The following is a 21,358-nucleotide window of genomic DNA, read 5'->3' as shown; positions in this document are numbered from 1 at the left end:
ATGACTGATAATGACTTTTGCTTTTGGAAATTCCTCTTTTGTTTCTGGTTCACCCAACAGAAATCCGCAAGCTCAGTGGATAGTATGGCAAATGGAACACAGTACAGCTCGGTATCTACCATCTGAAAAGGGCAAATTAGCTAATTGCTGAGCAATGAGCCATAATAACCACCACTCTTGGTCACTGAATTGGTTATCTATTCGTAGCTGTATTTAAACCTAATGCCTCCAATCAAATAACGGTTGCGGGCCTCGCCCCTTCTTTATGAAATTTGACATTCTAGTTATACATGTATTGCAAATCACTATAGAGCCCCGATACTCGAGAATACATACACATCCAAACCCATCTACTTGATCTGGGGATCACCGCTAATGTACTACTACCCCGAGCTTTCCTAAATAAGATCCCCTCGTCCTATTCGTATGGACTTTCTTTCCCTAATCACCCCCACCCCCGCCTCCACCCCCATCTCCTCCACCTCCTCCGTCACCTCCACCCCCGCCATCACCACCACCATGACCGCCCCATCCACCGCCACCGTAGCCTCCACCACCATGTCCACCATCATGATGCGTCGACCCGTAGCCACCGTAGCTTCCGCCGTCGACGTACATTGGGCTGCTCTGATAGCGCTTGCCTTTCGAACTTTTGCCGAGTCTCCTTCTCGAAAATTAGTGTATTATATCTAGAAAACAGCCAATGACATATTATTAAGACTCGCAAATATTAATTTCAAGAATGAAAATCGGCATACTGGATGTCATGGAGTCCAGCTAAAGGAAGCAAGCACAACGTAACCAACATATTTGTCTATTACTTCGGAATATACTCAGGCAACAAGAGAAATCAAATACACATACCTTCCATTCACTGGGCGCGATGAGTAGGCATAACCCTGCACAGGCTTCGGTTTGCTCCCGAAACACATTCTTTTGGCCTGGAACTTATGTATTGCTTTTCCCGGTCTCTCGCTCGCCCTTTATTACTTTTATGCTTTCTTTGTTGGATTCAACTTTTGGTGCAGAATAATATCGTTTGCGCTATCGTTTTTTCTCCAATGTAGGTGCGGAATGTTAATGTTCGTTGCTAAGAACGTATCGAGATCTCATACAAATGATAATACGAGCAGATAAAGAAGCGCGAAGGCAGGAAATCAGACATCTATTGTATTAAGTAGATATGGGGAGGGCGGGTAACCCCTTGCGCCCCTCCTGATCAACTCAGCCTCTCTATCATGGCGTCGCGTGAGCATTATAAGCAACTTGACGGGCGAGCTGAGGCGCGTAATAAGTGTAAGGCTGCGAATCCGCGATGTCGAGGCGGTGCTGCCTGTGACTCGCTTAAATCCAGGTCTATATATAGATAAAAAAAAGGGGTATGAACCAATGGATTACCCCTGAACCTTAAGTCTGCGACCTGTCGATCGGCTCCTACGACCTGAATTCGGTAAGAAAATGCTTTTGTATAAGCTTGCCTCAGTACTTTCAAGGTCTTAGAGTTTCTTAATTGTTTCCCCAATTTCGACAGCTTGAGCCGCGCAAAAGCGCCAACTTAACTAATAACACCACTTCCCTATACTAAGCAGAATTCTCCGCAGCTGCTTCTTGAAAGCTCACAGAACTTTTCATACATGCATATACTTGGTGCCATACACCCGAAACTCGTCAGTATTGCCTCCATTTGGCTGTATTCTATAATATCTAGCAGCGGTGAACTTTCCACTATCCAAGCACAAAGTACTAACCACCAAGAACTAACTACAATAAACGCTTCCTAACCTATTTAAATTGTGCACTTGTGATCCGCAAAATTCTGGCAACAGAGGGTTAAAATCCTCACTACTAGTCGAGACAAGCAACATGGGTATAAAATTGCGGTTGTGGATAGGAGTTGCTTCTAGAAGTATATATCTTGGGGACAATTAGTGAAAGATTGAAAAGCCAAGCCTTGGCGTGGGCGGCACGGCGCGACTAAAAATGGAGCGATCAATTGCTTTTCCGCTGAACTCTATCATGTCCCTACCATGCCAATGTGAGCCACAGCTAGGATATACTATATCCCATGTGAGGGCTTCCTAGGGACATTGAGAGCCTATTGCCAGAACGAAAGAGAGGGCGTTGGCTATGGTATTTGAATTTGAGCTCGGCGACTTGCAGTTTGATGAAGTTATTACTGCCATGTTGATGTACTAGGTGCCCTCCAGTAATCCCCGACAAACCGCTAAAGATAGGGGCTGTAATCTTTGCAATATCCATGAACTTCTTAGTTCTGCCGCTACACTTCTCCATTTAATATTCTGTAATCTGTTTTTGTCAGTACTTTGAAACATGAAAGGACGGTCTCGCTCGCAATGCTGGTATGCTTACTTTAATATATTCTCAAGTCCGCCCTCCCTGGAAGACATACATGCATGCAAGTTATTGTGATGCTTTGCAGTACCTATCTGGCGAATGATATCCAATAATTCGGTATCTATGGGACCTGTATCCTCATTGTCTGGCCTAGTGTTCGAGTATTATTAGCAGGTAGCTTTGGGACATATCAGGATGTTGACTCCCAGACTCCCCTAGTCGAAAATTAATGGTTATGGATCATCCCAGCGACTTCGGAAACATGCTGAAGTTGGAAGGCTGGCGGGATATTGGCCGAGGCTGTAAATGTGAAAATTCACGAGGAAACCTCGTTAGGCATTAGGTCAAGCTCCTTCACAGGTTGAAACCCGAGGTCCTCGAATTCAAGGTGGTGGTACATTCTCCTCTACCGGACTGCTATGGCGTTTCGGCTTAACCATCAACAAAATAAACATCCCAACGACTAATAAAATCAACAAGAAAATAACTCTTCGTTTCGTGCCCTTCCGCTGGTATCCCGACGCAACCTTTAACTCCTTATCCGCGGCCTTAACGTCCACGGCCATTCGCTCCACATTATAATCTATCCTGTCCAGCATGGTCCCCTGGTCGATGATCATTCCTTGTAGCTCCTTAAATATATCGGCCAATTCGATAATACCTTGGGCAATATCCGTGATTTCTCGCTCGCGCTGCATTATTGCGGCGTCATTGGAGGTGAGTTGTTTTTGCGAGGTTTGTTGTAAAGTCGATTGCGAATAAGACTTATCGGCATCGGATTCCATTATTGATGGGTCGGTGTAATTGTTATACAGAGGTGTGGATGATCGATCAGTTTGCGGGTTCATCCCGCTGAGGCCTCGAAGTTCTGCTTGAAGTTAGCAACTGCTTGCCATATTTTGGGGGGAAGGGAAATGTACTCTTTAAATAAGCACTCTGCTTCTTCCTAAACCCTGCACTGGCCTCTTGCACCCTTCCTGCCAGCGAAATCTGGATATTCTTTGCCATAGTCTCCTCTCCTTTACTTAGCGACCCCGAATGTTTGGCCTCCCGAACCAGCATCTCAATGCGTTGAATAGCCTTCTGGCAATCGTGGAATCCCTTTGTAATATCTTGTGTCAACCGCTCGATTTCCCCTTCTTCAGCCCTCTTGACTTCCTCATCGTCGAAGCCGGGCAGGACGTGTTTCTGATGTAGCTTTTCTAGCGTCACACTCTTGCTCGCAATATCGGCCAGGTACTCTGTAACTTCATCGCTAATATCCGCCCAGCGTGGCGGTAGCAAATCCATTTCTATAACGGCATCTCCATCATCCTCGAATGCGCCGGCTGACATGAGACCCTGCCGCTCCGAGGACCCGCCCCCGATAATGCTATCGCTGTACCCATTGCCAGATGCACCAGCCGAATATTTTGGCTTCTTCGCGGGATGATGCGCATACGATTGCCGGTAGGATATGTAACTTCACCAATGGAAGTAAGCACGGTGGACGTTGAGAGCGTCCAGAACGACGTATACGTGGAGGCTGGACTTACAGATTGGTGCGATCGCGCCACATGGCGGATCCAGGTTGAGCTTGCGCTCCCTCTGGCTGTGGTTAGGCAATGGTAATCCAAAGTTCGTCGCCGTCTTCTCCTAGATACAGTAGACAGATCAAGGGAAACGGTGTTGGGAACGGAGAACGGTTAATGACATGCTGTGCTTGTCTCTCACAGCTCCCAAGCAGCCAAGCAGGCCAAGCAGCCTTGTTTGTCACACCTGAGGCATCAATGGTCTGGCCTTCCAGGCTGAAAAGCTGCGCCGCAGCTGTTTCTGGACCGCCGTAGAGCCTCAGTTCTGCCCCTACTCCTGTGGAAACACAAGGCCCATCACAATCAACAGTTGCTACTCAACTCAACCTTCAACACAACGCTCCTCGCAACCTCCGCACATCAACTTTTTTCCTCCCTATATTTGACTAGCGTGCGATTTTAACACTCAACTACATATTATCCCTCGTTATCCCAGCTCGACACCATGGTATGTCCCCTCTCGTACCTGGGAGCTTAAATCGGCCCCGCGTTTGCATTTGTTTCGCCTGTCGCGGGGTGCGATGCAATGCCGATTTTCGTTTCTGTTGGAATAGGGGCTAACGGATACTTCAACAGGCTGATTCTCTTACCGAAGAGCAAGTCTCTGAGTTCAAGGAGGCTTTCTCTCTCTTCGTAAGTCTGCACTCTGCACCCCCGCCTGCCATAGCAACAGGAGCTTGGTGTGGAAGCCTAGCGAAGTATGGTTATTAACTGTACTCTTGCCCACAGGATAAAGATGGCGATGGTTAGTACCTTCGATGTTTCCTCGGTCACAACTTCAATATCATACCACCTTGGAGCATGCTCGAAATCGATATAAAGTTTCACCACTGTGGCCAGTTCTCGGCTGCCCCTCATCACAACGTGGGGCAGGGTCCTGCAGCTCGGTGGAGCCAGCTTGAACCACAATGCTGACAATGGGTGTCAGGACAAATCACTACGAAGGAGTTGGGCACAGTTATGCGATCGCTCGGCCAGAACCCCTCTGAATCTGAGTTGCAAGACATGATCAACGAGGTCGACGCTGATAACAATGGAACCATTGACTTCCCAGGTGCGGCATCATTCCACCCCGATGGTGGACAGAGATGCTGATATGGTAACAGAGTTCCTCACTATGATGGCGAGGAAAATGAAGGACACCGATTCCGAGGAGGAAATCAGAGAGGCGTTCAAGGTCAGCATACTCATGTCAACTCTATGCGCTACGTAGCACTGACAATTTGGTTTCATAGGTCTTTGACCGTGACAACAACGGATTCATCTCCGCTGCTGAGCTCCGCCATGTCATGACATCCATTGGAGAGAAGTTGACAGATGATGAGGTCGATGAGATGATTAGAGAGGCCGATCAAGATGGTGATGGACGAATTGACTGTGCGAACCCCCACTTACGCAGCCACTGATCGCTCTGCTAATTTTACCTAGACAACGAATTCGTCCAGCTCATGATGCAGAAGTAGGGCTATTGCCTAACGCTTTTCTGTATCCGAGCGAGTGTCTGAGCCGGTGATGGGTATGGGGAAGGAAGTGGTTACCTCGCTGGACAGACGGATCGGTATCGGTAGATGTGTGGGATGATAACGGTGCAGCGTCTACGTTCGGAAATATGACTACACCCTTTTGCTGGCGCTACGTGGCATACACAATATTTCGTGATTTTTATCAAAATCCTACTTATCAGTCCCTAATCGGTTGATCTCGTCGGGGAACTCGCTGAAATAGAGGACATAAAAAACCCCAGTTTCTTGTCAATATTTTACATCTTCAGAACGATTGCCGCATCATGGTCCCTAGTTCCCTAGTTTGGTAGGGCGATGATGATGCGGCACATTACTAGCCAAGTGAACTCCATTAATCTTCCGAGCTTCTTTCTGGCGATAGTCAGCCCTAACTCGGTGGGATACAATCAGTTTGGCTTAATATCACGCGCGGTAACTTTTAAGCTTAATATTAGTCTCTCTTTTTGACACGGACTACACGATACAACCAGGCGATATCCTACGCCCCTAACCTCCAAACCCCTAAACACTAGCATCTATCGAGGCAGAAATATTTAGTTGGCTCCCTTACTAGCACACAAAATGATATGAATGCCATCTTCCTAAGGGATGCTGCTCCATCCGGCTAAACCCGCTTGGCCATCTAGCTCTATTGATTATAAGTTTCTACCTTATTTGGTATTTATTATATAAACCGTGCGCGTCCCGGCATGAGGAATGAGATTGCGGCCATTTCCAACACAATAGACAAGGCTGAAACGGATCACTTAGTGATATCACTAGGATAGAACGTAATAAAGCCACCCTAATTCTGCCCCTCCGGTCCTGACTAGAGCGATAGTGCCAGTAGCGTTAATCAGCAACCGGCTTGTTGAAAATACTAGATATTATATCTGTGCGAGTCGAGATGGCGTTATCGAAACAACTCCCTAAATATAGGGGAGCTTAAACCCTGTGGAACCCTGCGCTTGGCAGGCTAGTTTCAAGCTCGGGAAACGCTTCCCCCGCTCAGGTGTATTTTGTGGATTCTCCAAGCCACATTCCAACCGCAAGCTCCTTCGCGAGGGCGAATCAATTCCACATTATCTACCTACCAACGTAGCTTCATATTCGCACTGTTCTACCACAACGAAATTTCGTCGTCGGCGCTCCTTACTTTTATTGCATCCTTCTACCTTCTATGAGCTTCTCTGGATATCGCTCCTTTCCTTTCGACCATCGTTACCGTTGCTGGAACGCCCAATTGATAACGACGCGGGCCAGAGTGAATGTGCAATAAGGCATGTTGACATTCAACACTACCGTCCTCCTTTCGAGCTTCTCCCCTCCTATCGTCTAAATCAAATCCGAACGCACGATGGCAGGCACCCGACGCTGGCGCGTTGTAGCCCTCAGTATCTTCTTCATCGTCACCTGTATATACTATGTCAGACATCAACCACTTACTTTTAATACTGGCTACCCAGCCTACCTCCCCGGTGCCTCCAAGCCTGGTGCCAACGATGGGCGCACCCACTGGTCCAAACTTCCCGAGAAGTACCCAGTATCTTCACATATCCCTCTACCGACTGGCAGACCGAACGAGATCGCCCCCGTCCAAGCGCAGCAGCCGAAAGAAAATGAGAAACAACGCGAGGAACGGTTGAAGCGTAGAGCTGCTGTGGCAGAAAGTTTTTCGCACAGCTGGGAAGGTTATAAATCGCACGCCTGGCTCCGCGATGAAGTAGCTCCTCTAAGCGGGAAATATAAGGACACATTTGGAGGATGGGCTGCGACATTGGTAGATTCGCTGGATACGTTGTGGATTATGGGCATGAAAGAGGACTTTGAGGCCGCAGTCAAGGCGGTTGAGGAAATCGACTTTACAACAACAGAGGAGACGCAAGTGAACGTTTTCGAGACAACAATCAGGTATATGGGCGGGTTTTTGGCTGCCTATGATATATCTGGTGGGACGTATCCGATCCTGCTCGTAAAGGCAGTGGAAGTGGGTGAGCTTCTGATGAGCTGTTTTGATACTCCTAATAGGATGCCCATCACCAGATGGGATTGGAAGAGGTAAGTTATGTTGTGGCCTGCTTCTTCAATAAAGCTAATGAGAAGTAGCTACGGCGAAGGTCAGGCCCAACAAGCCAAAAGAACCTTGGTCTCAGAACTGGGCTCATTGAGCCTTGAGTTCACCAGGCTTTCGCAGCTGACGGGAGACCCGAAATATTATGATGCCGTCCAACGAGTATCAGATGAATTCGAGAAAAGCCAGAACTCCACTAAACTCCCGGGCATGTGGCCGATCAGTGTAGATGCATCGGTACCATCATTTAATGCCGATAATTTCTTCACCTTGGGCGGAATGTCCGACTCCCTCTATGAGTACCTCCCGAAACAGTATCTCATCCTTGGCGGGCATCTTGAGCAACCAAAAACACTCTACAAAAACTTCATCGAAGTTGCCAAGAAGTACCTGTTCTTCCGCATATACAATTCCAAGGATGAACTGCTTTCTGTATCCGGAGATATTCGTATGTTAGGCCTGGCTGATCTGAAGCCTCACCGCGATCCTCAGGGGCAGCATCTCACATGTTTCACTGGCGGCATGGTCGGTCTTGCGGCCCGGATCTTTGATCGCCCAAAAGATCTTGCCGTGGCCGAAGAACTCACAGCCGGTTGTGTCTGGGCTTACGACAGCAACGCAAACGGGGTTGCACCCGAACTTTTCCATGTAATGCCCTGTCCCAATCAAGGCAGCTGTAAATGGAGCGACGATATCTGGTACGATGCACTCGCTGCCCTGCACCCTTATGAGCCGGGAGTTGAAGAAACTCCAAGTGGCCGTGCAGAACGAATTAAGAAACTGGCCGCTGAGATGAAGCTTGCCCCTGGTTTTACGTCAGTTGGTGATAGACGGTATATCTTACGTCCGGAGGCCATTGAGTCCGTCTTTATCATGTACCGCATTACCGGCGACCAGAAATGGCAAGATGCCGCATGGCGCATGTTCCAGGCTGTCGAGAAGGTTAGCCGGACTGAGGTTGCCGCTGCGGCGATCATGGATATTACAGTGCCCAAGGAAGAGGTTAAGGATATGCAAATGGACAGCATGGAGAGTTTCTGGTTAGCGGAGACGCTAAAGTATTTTTATTTGTGTTTCGAGGAGTTCGGGGCCGTTAGCTTGGATGACTATGTGCTAAATACTGAGGCACACCCACTGAGGAGGCCGCAATGATAGAATAAGGATTTATAGACGGTGGGATACAGGACGAGTGCAGGGTGTTCTGCTCTAGTTTGGGGGCGCTCTAAATACCCCATGGCCGTAAACTTAGGCACGGTTTTTATTTCCCAGGTTACAGTAGGCTAGCTCTATCGCTCTGTATAATGTCATGTTTTGTTGTGTCTGACATTTAGTGAACAGTTATCGACTGCCTGATTGGTGCCTACTGTGACTCAACGCCAAGCCCCGATCAATGGTGTACTGACCAGACATGTCATTCGCCAATTCGTGAACGCATAAATAACCTATAAGTATATAGGGGCCTCCATCCCCATCTGCTGCTATTTCAACGAGTTATTATCAGATATCAAGTCGAAATTGGCCATTTCAAGCAGTTTGCTGCTTAAATTCCCGTTCCCCGGAAGAACTCTCCTATAATGGCAAGCGCATCGCCTCTCGTCCGAGCCCCTGGACAACAGGCGGGTGACGAGACAATCCATCAGCCTTTGACTTCACAAAGTCCCTTGACAAGCCTATCCGACGAAATCCTCATCGCAATCGCAGAATATGTCGGCTGCGATACCGGGGGGGTAGAACCACGGTACCAAACCAAGGGCATCGCGCCACAGGGACCTAAGAATGTTTACAATCTTTCCTTATGCTCTCGTCGACTTCGCCATATTACGCTCCCATTGGTGTACTCCCACATTCGATCGGATAACGTTTGCTATGACGGTATCACAGAGCCGCTAGTCTCATTCCTGTGCAAGATTCTCGCAGCTCCTGAAATTGCAGGCTGGGTTCAGGTGTTTCACGGAGCTGTAATGGAAGAAGCTGATGGGCTATTAAATTTATCGCAAGTGACTGACGAAGATTGGGCCCGAATTCGTTCTGCAGTTGATGCAGCCAGTGAATCTGGAAGTCAAGGTCAGGGATGGCTTCGTGGAATAGAATCTGGTCTATGGGATGCTATTGTCACTTTAGTCCTCTCTCGCCTTCCAAATCTAGAAGAGCTGGAATTTGAGAACTGGACTTGCGGCTTCGACTACTTTCCTATTTTAGCCCGGTATGTAGCGAGGGCAGCTGAGCTTCAGCAATGTGGCGAAACGTCAACTGAGTCCATGCTGAAGTTGCGAAGAGTGGCCCTTTACTTTTGGGATACGGAGTTTGGAATACTTCTCTTGGATCTCGTTGGTTTCCTCAAACTCAAGTCCCTTGAGTCTTTTTACGCGCACATGGTTCACGAAGATAATTACTCGGCCCTTTCCCACGACGGCCCACCACCAGAGTGGTATAGTCCTGAGCTTGAGTTTTCGACCAAGTCGCTACACTTGCATCACTGCAATATCGACCATAAGACTCTCACCCTTTTTCTTCGGTGCTTCACTTCGCTCGAGCGCCTTCGCTATAAGAACGGGGTGGTGAGTTACTGTGAGTTCGAGCCATCGCGGATGATGGAGGCGTTGGAGCATATGAAGCCTTGCGTTAAGGAGCTAGTCATTATCGACCATGAAGACACCTATTTTGGGGAGTATCAGGAGGAGTATCAGAAGGAGCATCCCCTTAGCTCTCTTGTTGGGTTTGAAAAGTTGAAGTCCATCGAGATGGATGCTTGCATCACAATGGGCCATCGAACTAGCGCCGACGAGGACGAAGCTGAGGGCAAATTCCCCAAATACCAGAACCTCAAAGGGTCACTCCCGCCTAATCTAGAATCGCTGCGATTGCATCATTGCGGTTCTAAGTTTCTCACTCAAATTTGTGAGTATATCGTACAAAAGGATACGTGCACCCCAGCACTTAAGCGCCTCGATCTCGGGTGGGAGAAGGTCCAATACCCGGAAAAATATAGCCCTGATGGGCTTATACATCCAAACTTCACAAATGAAGAAGCAAATAAGCTGTTGGCTGCTTGTCAAGAGGCCGATGTAGAGATGGTTATGAAAACCCAGCGCCCGAAGGGAAAATTTGCCAGTTACAAAGACAAAAAGTTAGGCATTGTGAGCAACTATTTCCACTATCCGTATAACGGCTACGAAGAATTTTGCAAGGAGCATGGCTGTGATCTAGAGACTGGCCGGAGTTATGATTACTAACTATGGACCGGCTGAGTAGCATTTTGCTCAGATATGAACCTGCTGCCTTTTTATATCCTCTACTCTATACCATCAATTTGAGATATGCCGGTAAGATATATATGGTTGGTACTCAAGGTTTTCCACAAGAAACACAACCGCCATTGAATTATGGCACCATTAAGGCTTAATCCTTTCTAAAATCACGATTCAATCCGGTTTGACTATTTTCTTATATTATCCTCTCGATTTCTTTGAAAGGCTTTGTAGCTAGGTATATTTTTTAGGGTCATGTGAAATTTCAAGCAGATCTGGTAGATATTGACCTAATCGAGCAGCCCGTAACAAATTTTGTTGCATATCGCAAGTAGGAGCTATTCGGGGCCGATTCGGAGGGCATTCTTGCCTTGGTTTTCGAACCCCCCTACTACATCGCGTGCCTAACGTCGGGTGATATTTAAGGAAGTACATACCTGGGCATATCTAATTAAGTAACCCGTAACAAGTTTTGTTGCCGTGCTTGATGAATTGCATTTATATATACAGGCAAAAGACGCTCTATATAGTAAATTTGAGTCATAGCGTTGCCCTTTGTCTTCACCTCCTTGTCATGAAGGCGAGCTGCCTCCCACTCCTGGATTCTAATAGAAAAGTCATCTGTCGACTCGTACATTGTCCTCCTAGGCTTGCGCGGGAGCTCTGGCTTTTGGATATAGTCCGTTTCGTCGTTATAGAACTCTAATTTGTCTGTCTTAGAGTACCAATTAATCCATGCTGCAATATAGAGCATTATCCCTTGTTTTTCTCCCCTTTCTTGGATATTCCTAGAATCGTAACGTGTGCCTTGCTCTCGTAGGATATGCCCTTGAATAGTAGAGGAAGGATCAATATACGCCTCGTCGGTAAAGAAGACATATTGCCAAAAATCAGAAACCCCTTTGCCTTGGTGTCGAGTACCGTATTGCATACGTTCTTGAGTATTACCGTTAGATATCTTCTTCTTTATATGTGCCTGCTTATAGCGTCGAGCTTTTTTTGTATGCCTAAGGAGGCTTCGCTGTATTGTACGCCTTGAAACGTCGATATTATAGAAGTTTAATTGCGCCTCGTATTGCTGATTTCGGATAGGGTTCGGGATGGCGATACAAGTAACTTACACATATCTTTTGACACTTTTCGACGTCTGCCTAGTATCTTTGATGTCTTACGAATACGCCGATATGCAGGAGAGCCTAAAACCTCTCTTTCTTGGAGCCAGCGTCTGGCTGTGGTCTGTGGGACTCCCTGACAGCGTGTAATCTCTCTAGTAGACTGACTAGCGCGCCACTCATCGAAATAATTGAAAAAGGGAGTTTTTATTATTATTGTATTAGCTTCGCAGGCTTGGGATTGATCAGATTCAGGAGTTTGGGGCCTTTGCGATCGCGTTACAGGTGCCATTGTTGTGTGTAAAGGGAGTTGTTTACTTTTAGGGATTGAGGTTATTTACTTTCGGCTAATATTCGGGTGAGCCACGAATTATGACTGGCACTGGCGAACTGTCTCAGTCAGTTAGACGTTCCAATGTGAGGCTGAGCGTAGCCGCTGACCTGAACGTCATTCTGCTATATCATAACCAACGTCCCAATACCTCAACTACCTTGAACTGCTATCTTATAAGCTAGCTTAGCAGACTTCTAGATGGCAGAGCGACAATGCCATACACTAAAGAGACCGTTAAAGCCAGCGGCTTGAATATCTGGACCGACGAGGCTGCGGGAGGACCCGCCCCGGTAGTAGAGTAATAAGCTACGCTCATCCCACTCTCCAAACCCGCTGACCCCCTTAGTATCATCGCGGTTCAGGGATTAGGCGCGAAACCATGGTGCAGTTTTCGTAGCGAAAGAAGCTATTAGACAAAGATGGTGAAGATGGCACAACAGAAGTCATGTGGATCCGGAACTTGCTCGTACCTGAATTTAAAAACGCACGGATCGCCACGTACAGCTATAAGTCAGACTGGAGGGATTCCGATGTTAAGATAAGCCTGCGCGAGTGCGCCAACCTATTTTTGAATGAATTGTTACAACACAGGCAGCAGGAACACGTAGGTATTCTGCGAACGCCTTTGATTTAATGGCAATATGTCTAAAGTATTTCTGCTGGTAGGAGCGACGGCGGCCAATTATACTTATAGGATACAGTCTTGGATGCATTGTCATCCAGCAAGTATGTTCTGTCTAAGCCACAAGTATGCTACCTTTGTTGACGAATATAGGCACTTGTTTCTGCTGCCTCATCTCGGCATTTTCACGACTTGGGCCTGTCCGTGGCAGGTATCATCTTTCTTGGCGCACCTCTCCAGGGAAGTAACGCTGCAATTTGGGGAACATGGCTAGCTCAGGCTCTTCGATATGATTCTACTATGTTACAGTTATTACAAAAAGACAGCCAACCTTTGTTCGATGTTGCGAGAGACTTTTCGGACTGCCATATTAACTGGGACTCTGTTTGTTTCTACGAGACTCAACACGCCAGATATGGGCTATTGACGATACAGGTATATATATATGCTTTACATTCTAGTTCCCTTTACTAATTTGACTTATAGACTGTAAACCAACAATCAGCTACTCAGCTTGGAAAGCGGATGATCCCACTTGACACTGATCACTCTGGACTTAATAAGTTCAGTGGGGAGAATGATGAAAATTTCAAGCGTGTTCTACCGGAGATTCGAAGAATGGTTGAAGGTGGAGGCTCAATTGTGACTGAGCGTTACCGCATCAACGGTAAGTAGGCTAGGCTGCCTCCGGGATTAGGATATTACTAACACCTTTACAATAAATACTCGTAGTGACGTTCACCGGATCATACCCCGCAGTATGAACTATCTGTTTACTGGGCGTGCCGAGCTGCTAGCTCGAATACAAACGATCTTACGCAGTGATACTACTTCTTCTAATAAGCAGAGGAGGTTTGTTATCACAGGACTAGGAGGGCAGGGGAAAACCGAGACCTGCTTGCAAGTTGTGAATTTAATGAAGGAAGAGTATATTCTCTATGAGGAGTTATTTATAATATCTCAGCTGACAATAATAGCTTTTGGGGAATATTCTGGGTCGATGTCGACAAGCCTTCTATTGCTGAGCGTAACTTTACTGCCGTTGCAAAGAACATTGGAAGCTCAGTTAAGACTGTCCCTGAAGCACTTCAAGTTCTTGCAGCGACGAATCGAAGCTGGCTCCTTACCCTCGATAATGCCGATGACCCGGAGTTTGATTACCAAGACTATTTTCCACCTGGAAATCACGGCGCCGTTCTCATGACATCTCGTGTTGCCGAATGTAGACAGTATAGTCCAGACGCATTTGAAGTACTAGAAGGTCTCGGAGAGGATGATTCAAAAGAACTTTTACTCAAAGCGGCCGAATTAGCTCCAGAATCGTGGCCATCTCATGACGATCAAGCCAATGAAGTGGTCAGCCTCCTAGGGTCGCACACGCTTGCTTTGATACAAGCTGGAGCATATATCAGTCAAGGCCATTGTCAACTCCACAAGTACCCTGAGGTTTACAAACGGCAGCGAACGCGGCTCTTAACGTATCGTCCAAAGCAAGCCCAATCGAGGTACTGCGATGTTTATGCGACCTTTGAAGCATCAGCAGATATTTTAGAGCAGTATGGAAGCGAGTCTACAAAAGACGCTTTACGCTTACTTGAGATCCTGTCAATGCTTGGCTCTAGCGTGCTCACTCTTCAAGTTTTCGAGGAGGCGTGGAAGGGTTGCAAAGATATCTTACGGGTTAGCAGTATCAAAGCCAGAGTTATCGACCAATTTTCCCCGGATCACGTCTCGCAATTACCAAGTTTCATGGTCCTAGAGGAAGACCAGTGGGAACCTTTTCGTCTCACAAAGGCCATCTCTCTACTTGCATCACTTTCATTAGTCACTCGACATGATCAAGACGGCGACGTGGGATTATCGATGCACCCGCTGACTTACGCTCGGGCCAGGGATCGACAGGACTCAGAGCGTCAAGGTATGGCATGGATCATAGCTGGCTGTGTTCTTGGATTTTCTCGCTCAAATACCCGCATATGGCAGACACAAGAGAGACGTCTACTCCCGCATATCTTATCTTACTTGAATATAAAGGTCAATAAGGCATTTGGGTTAGCATCAAAAGCAATTACCACTCCAATTATTCTCCAATGCAGCTGGGCTCTGTTGGTTATGCGGCAAGATTTCAAACTTAGCCAATTACTGGAAGAAACATTCTTCGAGCTTGGACAGAACCCTGATGAGCCATCGGAAGACTTCTTGCCGCTATATGAACTTCAAGCAAGAAGCTTGGTGAATCTCGGGAGGGGTAAAGAAGCCGTGGCGCTGCTCGAGTAGGTGGTCAAGATCCGTGCGACGACGGTGGTCGAGACGGACCCGACCCGGCTCGGGTCGCAGCACGTACTAGCGAGAGCGTACCAGGCGAATGGGCAGGTGGCCGAGGCCGTAACACTACTCCAGCAGGTGGTCAAGATCCGAGCGACAACGCCAGCTGAAACACACCCAGCCCGGCTCGCGTCGCAGTACGAACTAGCAAGAGCGTACCAAGCGAATGGGCACGTGGCTGAAGCTGTAGCGATACTCGAGCAAGTTAAGATCAAATAGTTAGAGTTACTTATAACTTATCTTAGTTATATAATATTTGAAAATATACTTTCTTACTCTTTATAGTAACTTTATTCGTTTTTAACTATTATTATAGAAATTCCTTTTTCTAGTATATAATATAATTTTTATATTAAAAGACCTTTTAGTAACTTTAATATCTTCGAATAATTCTTCTTTTATATATTTTTATAACTTTGATAAAGAAGAGCTTAGGAGAGCTAAATTTTATAAATTATTCTTATATTATTCTAGAAGCTTCAAGTTTATTCTTTTGAGAGTAGCGTTTACGTATTCGGGATAACTCAAAGGTATCGTGACCGACTCGGAGGGTATTATTCTCTTGGTTTTCAAACCTCCTATTACCTCACGTGTGTGCTAATTGCCGGGTGATATTTAAAGGAGTATATACCTAGGTATACTATACCTAATTAAGTAACCCCTAAAAAGTTTTGTTATATATCGTAGTAGGAACGATTCGGCGTCGATTCGGTGTCGATTCGTACTAGCTATATACTATTCTCTTGACTTTCTTGAGCCTTCTTAATATTATATCTTAGTTATGGGGCACTGTTGGTGTTGGTGTAGTGGTAAAACCGCCGTCAACAGACAATCTAGGATGACCTGGACGCTTCGCTAGAGAGAACAAAGGCTAGATGGGTACAGCTCGAGTTGCTCGGTATCCAACGCTCTGTTGGGCATTTCTTTTGCTATTCATTTCTTCGATTGCTTTCGGCCCATCTGTTTTTATTGTCTTCATTAGTTAACTCGCTTGTCTGTTGTATTAAGTTTTGTTGCACATCGTAGTTGGACAACTCGGAGCCGGCTCGGGGGCTACTCGGGAGCGAATAGCTTAATGTAGAGGCCGTCTTTTAGAGCCGCCATTTTGGAAGACTTACCGTACCTGTACGCACCGTACAGAAGGTGGCAAATGCGTTCTTGCTCTTGCATAATCGCCTATTCTGTTTGCTCTATGCTTGCTTGCGTTCTATAATGGGGGGTTTTGCCCTCCTGGCAAAATGCAACAATCCGAACTGATTGTTTGTTTCACGGTAGATATGGAGGCATTATATACGTCTCTGGTTCTATAGTAAAGAAGTCTTTATCTCAGCTCAATATCTCAAATATGACGTTTAAATGTAGAAGGTGAGTCGCCGCCTATATTTCCGCAATGAGACATACATCAAAAGTGTACTACCCAATATCATGTAAATAAGCTTCGCTTTATACTTGTCAAACGATATAGCCCGTCAATAATCTTGTTCATAAAATATATCTCATAGACCATATTAAGTTCCTCATTACCACTACTACTCAAGGCCAGACGTCTATGGCTCTTCCAATGCCTGTTCATAGAATTAACCACCTCACTAGAAGCGTGGTTGATCCTACTCGTATAACACCATAGGGCTAATAACTGCCAAATTCATTCGCCGAGTATGCTGGAACCATGGGCGAACTTCCCGCCAGATAGGTCGCCGGAGATCAGCAGGGAGTCTCCCCAATAGACAAAATTCGCGACCGTGCACCTTTAAGAAAAAATGAAACGGCGCTGAAAATTCAAAATGCATGATCGTTAGATATGGAGTTGTTATAAATGAGAGAATTGAGCTAGAAAAGGTGACATCGTAGATGAATGCCCCACTATGGGGTTGCAGGTGATGAGAGACTTCCTCTGCATGACACTTCATCCATATTCCAGTCCTTCGCAATAAACGAAAAGCATCGCTTTTTTTTATATCTCAAACAAGAAGTGAGCAAGTTACCACCTCGTCATGGTCTCTCCGGATGAATATTGCGTGGCCTCGTTCGCGAGAAGTCACTCTCAAAGGGCGTGTTGGGTTGGCCTATGGAGCACCGGGGCTGGATGTCATCCCCAAGCGAGAAAACCAGAATCACGAATGTTTCCATCTCGCACCACGTGCATACGAGTCACTCCGGATTGGAATGTGGCACTATAATTCCTGCCACGGCTACTAAAAGATACTTTATCCTCCTTCCGGCATATCGCCTGACCCGTGGACATGGACGCTTTCCCGCGGGACAATTCCAAGGCTTGATCCTCTCGGCAGATCGTCGTCTCGAGGTAAATATCCGCCTGCCTGTGCGAAAGAACTGTACGTACCGGCTGCATTTTATTTCTCTGGCTTGCTGCATAGCCCAGTATGCTGGAGAGGACAGCGTGTTGGATGAAGAGAAGGGTTCATCAGAGGTTCAACGAGAGTGAGACACGGCTGGAAGCACCGCCGATTGAGTGATTATGATCTCTTCTTATCTGATGATCCTGACCCACTGTTGTTTCCGGTGTCGGGAGTTATGTCCAATAATATTCGTTCCCGACAGCGCCCCGGGCCAATGCCCTTGCACTTTTGGCTGGGTAATCTTATCTGATGCGATCCCAATTCCCGAGGTTCGGCCACAAGAGCGAATCCTGATGATCTGATAAGATTCGTTGGGGCGCCACGGCGGGCGATCATTGGATGGTGAGACATAAACCAATTCCCCAACGCCCGGCTCCCGGCATTAGGATTCAGAATCCCGGTGGCGTAGTACGCAGTACGTACGAGTGTAGTACTCGAGTACTCTGTACGCCAGTACGGAATACAGAGGAAGCGTGGCCATTGAATGGCTGGATGGTGCCATGTGTTAATAATACCACATCCGCATGGGGTACTGCGTACTACGTAACTACCTTAGGTACGTACCTATTGTAGTTACCAATAGCCTGCATTACAACGACAGTTGGGCCAAGTTGAGCCAGCCGCGAAGGCGTGAGGGGGGAGGAATCAGGGGATGGGATTTCGATTAGTCACGAGGGTTACGGTGCGCGGAGAAAGGACGGGGAAACAACGGTGACACATACAAAGCACGGAGCGAGTGAAAGCGGAAGTGGGCCGGCGAAAGAGTAAAGGGAACTTTCAGAATCAGAAGGGATAGGAAACCCGAAAACGAGCTCCGGAATAGAGTACTGGGCTGCCCTACGTAGTACGTACATGTAAGTACAGTGGTACAGCCCTACAAAACGAAACCATTCTGTTTGCGTTGATTTGCATTTGCCGTGCAACGCTGCCCGTGGTGTAGGGGAAGCGAGGAAGGGGGGATGCCGAAATCGGCACTGGCGCGGATTCGGATGAACCGGAGCACCTCGAGCGTTGCAGCGGGAGACGGCCAGGCGAGTGCAAGCTGGAGGGCCAGGAGGGTAGCCTTTGGATTTGTATGGTTGATTTGAGTTGTAATAGTAGGGGCTGTATTGGTGCATCATCGCTATAATAATAATAATAATTTCCGTAATGTACGAAAGCACATGTAGCTATAGCGTTGTGGTGTGCTTTTGTCAGGCTACAGGAGAAGCGGACAGGGAGCGCAGGGACCCTGGCCTGATTAGCCGCGCCGTGTGAGTCGGGGGGAGCCGGTTGTGGAGAGAGGATCTGATAAAGAAATACAAGAAGCCGACAACGCGCCACTCCTGGGTTTTTGTTTCCCACTCCCTCCTTCACATCTCCCTCTTCACTTCCCTCTTCAAACTCGGACGCTCCGTCTCGGCCACCACAACAGCAAACTGATAGGGACCGGAAAAGCAAAGGATCCCCCAATTTATGCATCACGACCACGCCCACGCCCACAATCCACTGGCCACCACTAACTACACGACATTTCCGCGGCCCACCCGCCTCGGTTCAGCTTCAGCCCCCCGCCGCCCACGAGACAAAACAGTGAAAATAAACCGTTGCCCACCCCACAATTACCACTCCAACTCCAACTACAACCACCAGATACACATACCACTGCTCGGCCTAATCATATTCCGCATCCATTTGGTTTATTCTAACAAACCCCATCCAACGAGTTTCAATTCGATGAGATAACAAAATTTCATCGCCTCCGAATTCCGCACATCCCGATTTCTTCCTCCCGAATCTTCGCCCTCCCTCTCCCACCCGCTCCAATGGATGCTACATTGACGGCCAGTCTGCCATTGCGGCCAGCCTCGATTCCCATATCACGCCCCCAACAAATAATGCGCACGAAGACAACTTCCCATTGCATCCCCGAAGATCCAACTTCGACTGCATCACCCAGGTCGGGCGCCCCCTCACTCACATATTCTTCCTCCTCGGACGAGCCCGAAGAGCCCTTGCCCCCCCGTCGGCGAAGGGCGTCGACGAAGTTGATCTCGCAGAATGCGGCTGACGTCCAACGACTCATTGGCGAGCCCGCCACACGGTTGATTGAAAAATGCTGCGGAGGTGGATGCTGCATGGCCGTAACGCAGACAGATGGACTCGATTATGAACGCGTTCCGGTTCCGGACAATGATGCCTTCAGGGCCTTGGAATTGAAAGTGGGAGTGATTCCAACGACCTTGTCAGGGATACCACAATTGCCTGCAAAGACCGTCTCTCTGCTGCCGGTCCAAAACCCCCCCGCCGTTCCTTTAGCCACCGATTCTGCGAACACATCCACGCAGGAGCCAAAGGATGGCTCAATCGACTTCACACCATCACAGGATTCACACGGAGTTGATACCTCCGTCCACCCGCCCAGTTTTGTCCAGCCTCATCCCCCATATAACGTCTACTCGGCTCGTATTTTTACAGCTCGTGAGCTAACGAGGCCGGGAGCTGAGAAACGCACCTATCATTTCGATTTGGATGTTACCGATTATCCGGAGGAGTTGGGGGTAGATTTCAAGGTTGGAGGCGCCATTGGGGTCATGGCTCCCAACGAGGATTCAGTGGTGGACGAGCTATTGGAGCTCCTCCTCATCCCGCGCTATATCCGCGATCGCCCAGTTCTTCTAAAGACAGAGAGTGGCCGCTGGCCTACAGTTTGGTGCGAGGACCAACCGCGAGAGCTCATCACCACGCGCCGCGACCTCCTTACTTGGTGCAGCGATATCCAATCATACCCCCCAACGAAGCCGCTCCTGCGTATTCTCGCTGAATACGCGACTGATCCGGCCGAGAAGAAGATCCTCTCGTACATATGCAGTGCTGAAGGGCAGGGAGTCTTCTGCGATTTCCGCACAGGGCCGCATATCACAATCAATCAACTACTCCACGCCTTCCCCAGCAGCAAGCCTCCTCTTGACCACCTCCTCTCCCATCTCCAGCAGCTAATGCCGAGATTCTACTCCCTCTCCAATGATCCTCATGAGTCCTGCGTTCCCGCTGCTGGGTGTGCTCGCCTGGTCGAAATTGCGGTTACCGTCCATGAGACGCCAAATTGGAGAAATGGTGAACGGACTGGAGTCGGAAGTGGGTTTTTCGAACGCCAGGCTCGGAAGTTTATTGAGGCTGAGAAGAGAGGCGAGAAACTCGACTTACGCATTCCTATGTTCAAGGGATTAATGGCAAATCCTCTTGCACGAGAGTTCGTTGCCGATGGACCTATGCTCTTGATCGGTGCCGGTGTCGGCGTGGCGCCTTTCAGGGGCTTCGTGCAGAGACGATTGAAGAATGCCAACTGTGCGAACAAAGTCTGGGTGCTTCAAGGAGTCAGGGATTCCCTCCTTGATGAATTATATTCTGGTGAATGGGGTGTACATGAAGATGAAGTTAAGAAGGTCGTGCAGAGCAGGAGGCCTGGATCCGGTCATCCGAAATACGTCCAAGATGAAGTTAGAGCCCAAGCTGATCTTGTCTGGTTCATTATTAACAGTCTTGACGGGAGAGTATTTGTTTGCGGGAGTAGCAAGGGGATGGGCGAGGGCGTCGAAGACGCCTTGATCGATGTTGCGATGTTGAAGGGGAATCTCTCCCGCGAGCAAGCGACTGAATTTTGGGATTTGAAGAAGAATGCGGGGCAGTATATTGCGGAGACATGGTGATTGATATTGCTTGTCTCTCCCAACCGCGCATCCTTTTCTTGTATCTATCTTCCTGGCCATTCACTTCTTCATGTGTCAAGATTTATGATATTTTGGGCATTTTATTGCGTCTACTGGCATGGCGTTTATTTGGTAGGGGAGCATAGATAACGCGGGTAGAATTTGGATT

At 47.8% G+C, this 21,358-nt stretch overlaps 8 protein-coding genes across 8 annotated transcripts; 5 read left to right on the top strand and 3 right to left on the bottom strand.

Moving 5' to 3' along the window:
* Positions 1-441: 441 nt before the first annotated feature.
* Positions 442-932, bottom strand: BP5553_04844 (uncharacterized protein; the record flags this gene model as incomplete). Its single annotated transcript, XM_032013467.1, has 2 exons — positions 442-664; positions 865-932. The coding sequence occupies 2 exons, from the start codon at positions 930-932 to the stop codon at positions 442-444; spliced, it is 291 nt and encodes a 96-aa protein (XP_031870067.1).
* Positions 933-2,738: 1,806 nt separating this feature from the next.
* On the bottom strand, positions 2,739-3,913 carry BP5553_04843 (T-snare protein; the record flags this gene model as incomplete). The annotated part of the gene is made up of 3 exons (XM_032013466.1): positions 2,739-3,223; positions 3,276-3,817; positions 3,891-3,913. The coding sequence occupies 3 exons, from the start codon at positions 3,911-3,913 to the stop codon at positions 2,739-2,741; spliced, it is 1,050 nt and encodes a 349-aa protein (XP_031870066.1).
* A 458-nt stretch (positions 3,914-4,371) lies between these two features.
* On the top strand, positions 4,372-5,389 carry BP5553_04842 (uncharacterized protein; the record flags this gene model as incomplete). The annotated part of the gene is made up of 7 exons (XM_032013465.1): positions 4,372-4,374; positions 4,503-4,559; positions 4,656-4,671; positions 4,855-4,980; positions 5,033-5,103; positions 5,162-5,303; positions 5,355-5,389. The coding sequence occupies 7 exons, from the start codon at positions 4,372-4,374 to the stop codon at positions 5,387-5,389; spliced, it is 450 nt and encodes a 149-aa protein (XP_031870065.1).
* A 1,396-nt stretch (positions 5,390-6,785) lies between these two features.
* Positions 6,786-8,651, top strand: BP5553_04841 (alpha-1,2-Mannosidase; the record flags this gene model as incomplete). The annotated part of the gene is made up of 2 exons (XM_032013464.1): positions 6,786-7,486; positions 7,535-8,651. 2 exons carry the CDS (start codon positions 6,786-6,788, stop codon positions 8,649-8,651), a joined length of 1,818 nt encoding a protein of 605 aa, XP_031870064.1.
* Positions 8,652-9,073: 422 nt separating this feature from the next.
* Positions 9,074-10,732, top strand: BP5553_04840 (uncharacterized protein; the record flags this gene model as incomplete). The annotated part of the gene is made up of 1 exon (XM_032013463.1): positions 9,074-10,732. One exon carries the CDS (start codon positions 9,074-9,076, stop codon positions 10,730-10,732), a length of 1,659 nt encoding a protein of 552 aa, XP_031870063.1.
* A 466-nt stretch (positions 10,733-11,198) lies between these two features.
* BP5553_04839 (uncharacterized protein) lies at positions 11,199-11,678 on the bottom strand (the record flags this gene model as incomplete). The annotated part of the gene is made up of 1 exon (XM_032013462.1): positions 11,199-11,678. The coding sequence occupies one exon, from the start codon at positions 11,676-11,678 to the stop codon at positions 11,199-11,201; it is 480 nt and encodes a 159-aa protein (XP_031870062.1).
* Positions 11,679-12,834: 1,156 nt separating this feature from the next.
* Positions 12,835-15,092, top strand: BP5553_04838 (uncharacterized protein; the record flags this gene model as incomplete). The annotated part of the gene is made up of 6 exons (XM_032013461.1): positions 12,835-12,855; positions 12,969-13,250; positions 13,302-13,482; positions 13,548-13,573; positions 13,606-13,667; positions 13,793-15,092. The coding sequence occupies 6 exons, from the start codon at positions 12,835-12,837 to the stop codon at positions 15,090-15,092; spliced, it is 1,872 nt and encodes a 623-aa protein (XP_031870061.1).
* Positions 15,093-19,305: 4,213 nt separating this feature from the next.
* Positions 19,306-21,189, top strand: BP5553_04837 (Uncharacterized protein; the record flags this gene model as incomplete). The annotated part of the gene is made up of 1 exon (XM_032013460.1): positions 19,306-21,189. The coding sequence occupies one exon, from the start codon at positions 19,306-19,308 to the stop codon at positions 21,187-21,189; it is 1,884 nt and encodes a 627-aa protein (XP_031870060.1).
* Positions 21,190-21,358: the final 169 nt, after the last annotated feature.

This window comes from Venustampulla echinocandica (genome assembly GCF_003357145.1).
Source record: "Venustampulla echinocandica strain BP 5553 chromosome Unknown scaffold_2, whole genome shotgun sequence".
In the NCBI taxonomy this organism is placed as follows: Eukaryota; Fungi; Ascomycota; class Leotiomycetes; order Helotiales; family Pleuroascaceae; genus Venustampulla; species Venustampulla echinocandica.
The sequence above is the reverse complement of the archived record's forward strand: the minus strand, read 5'-3'. Positions and strand labels throughout refer to the sequence as shown.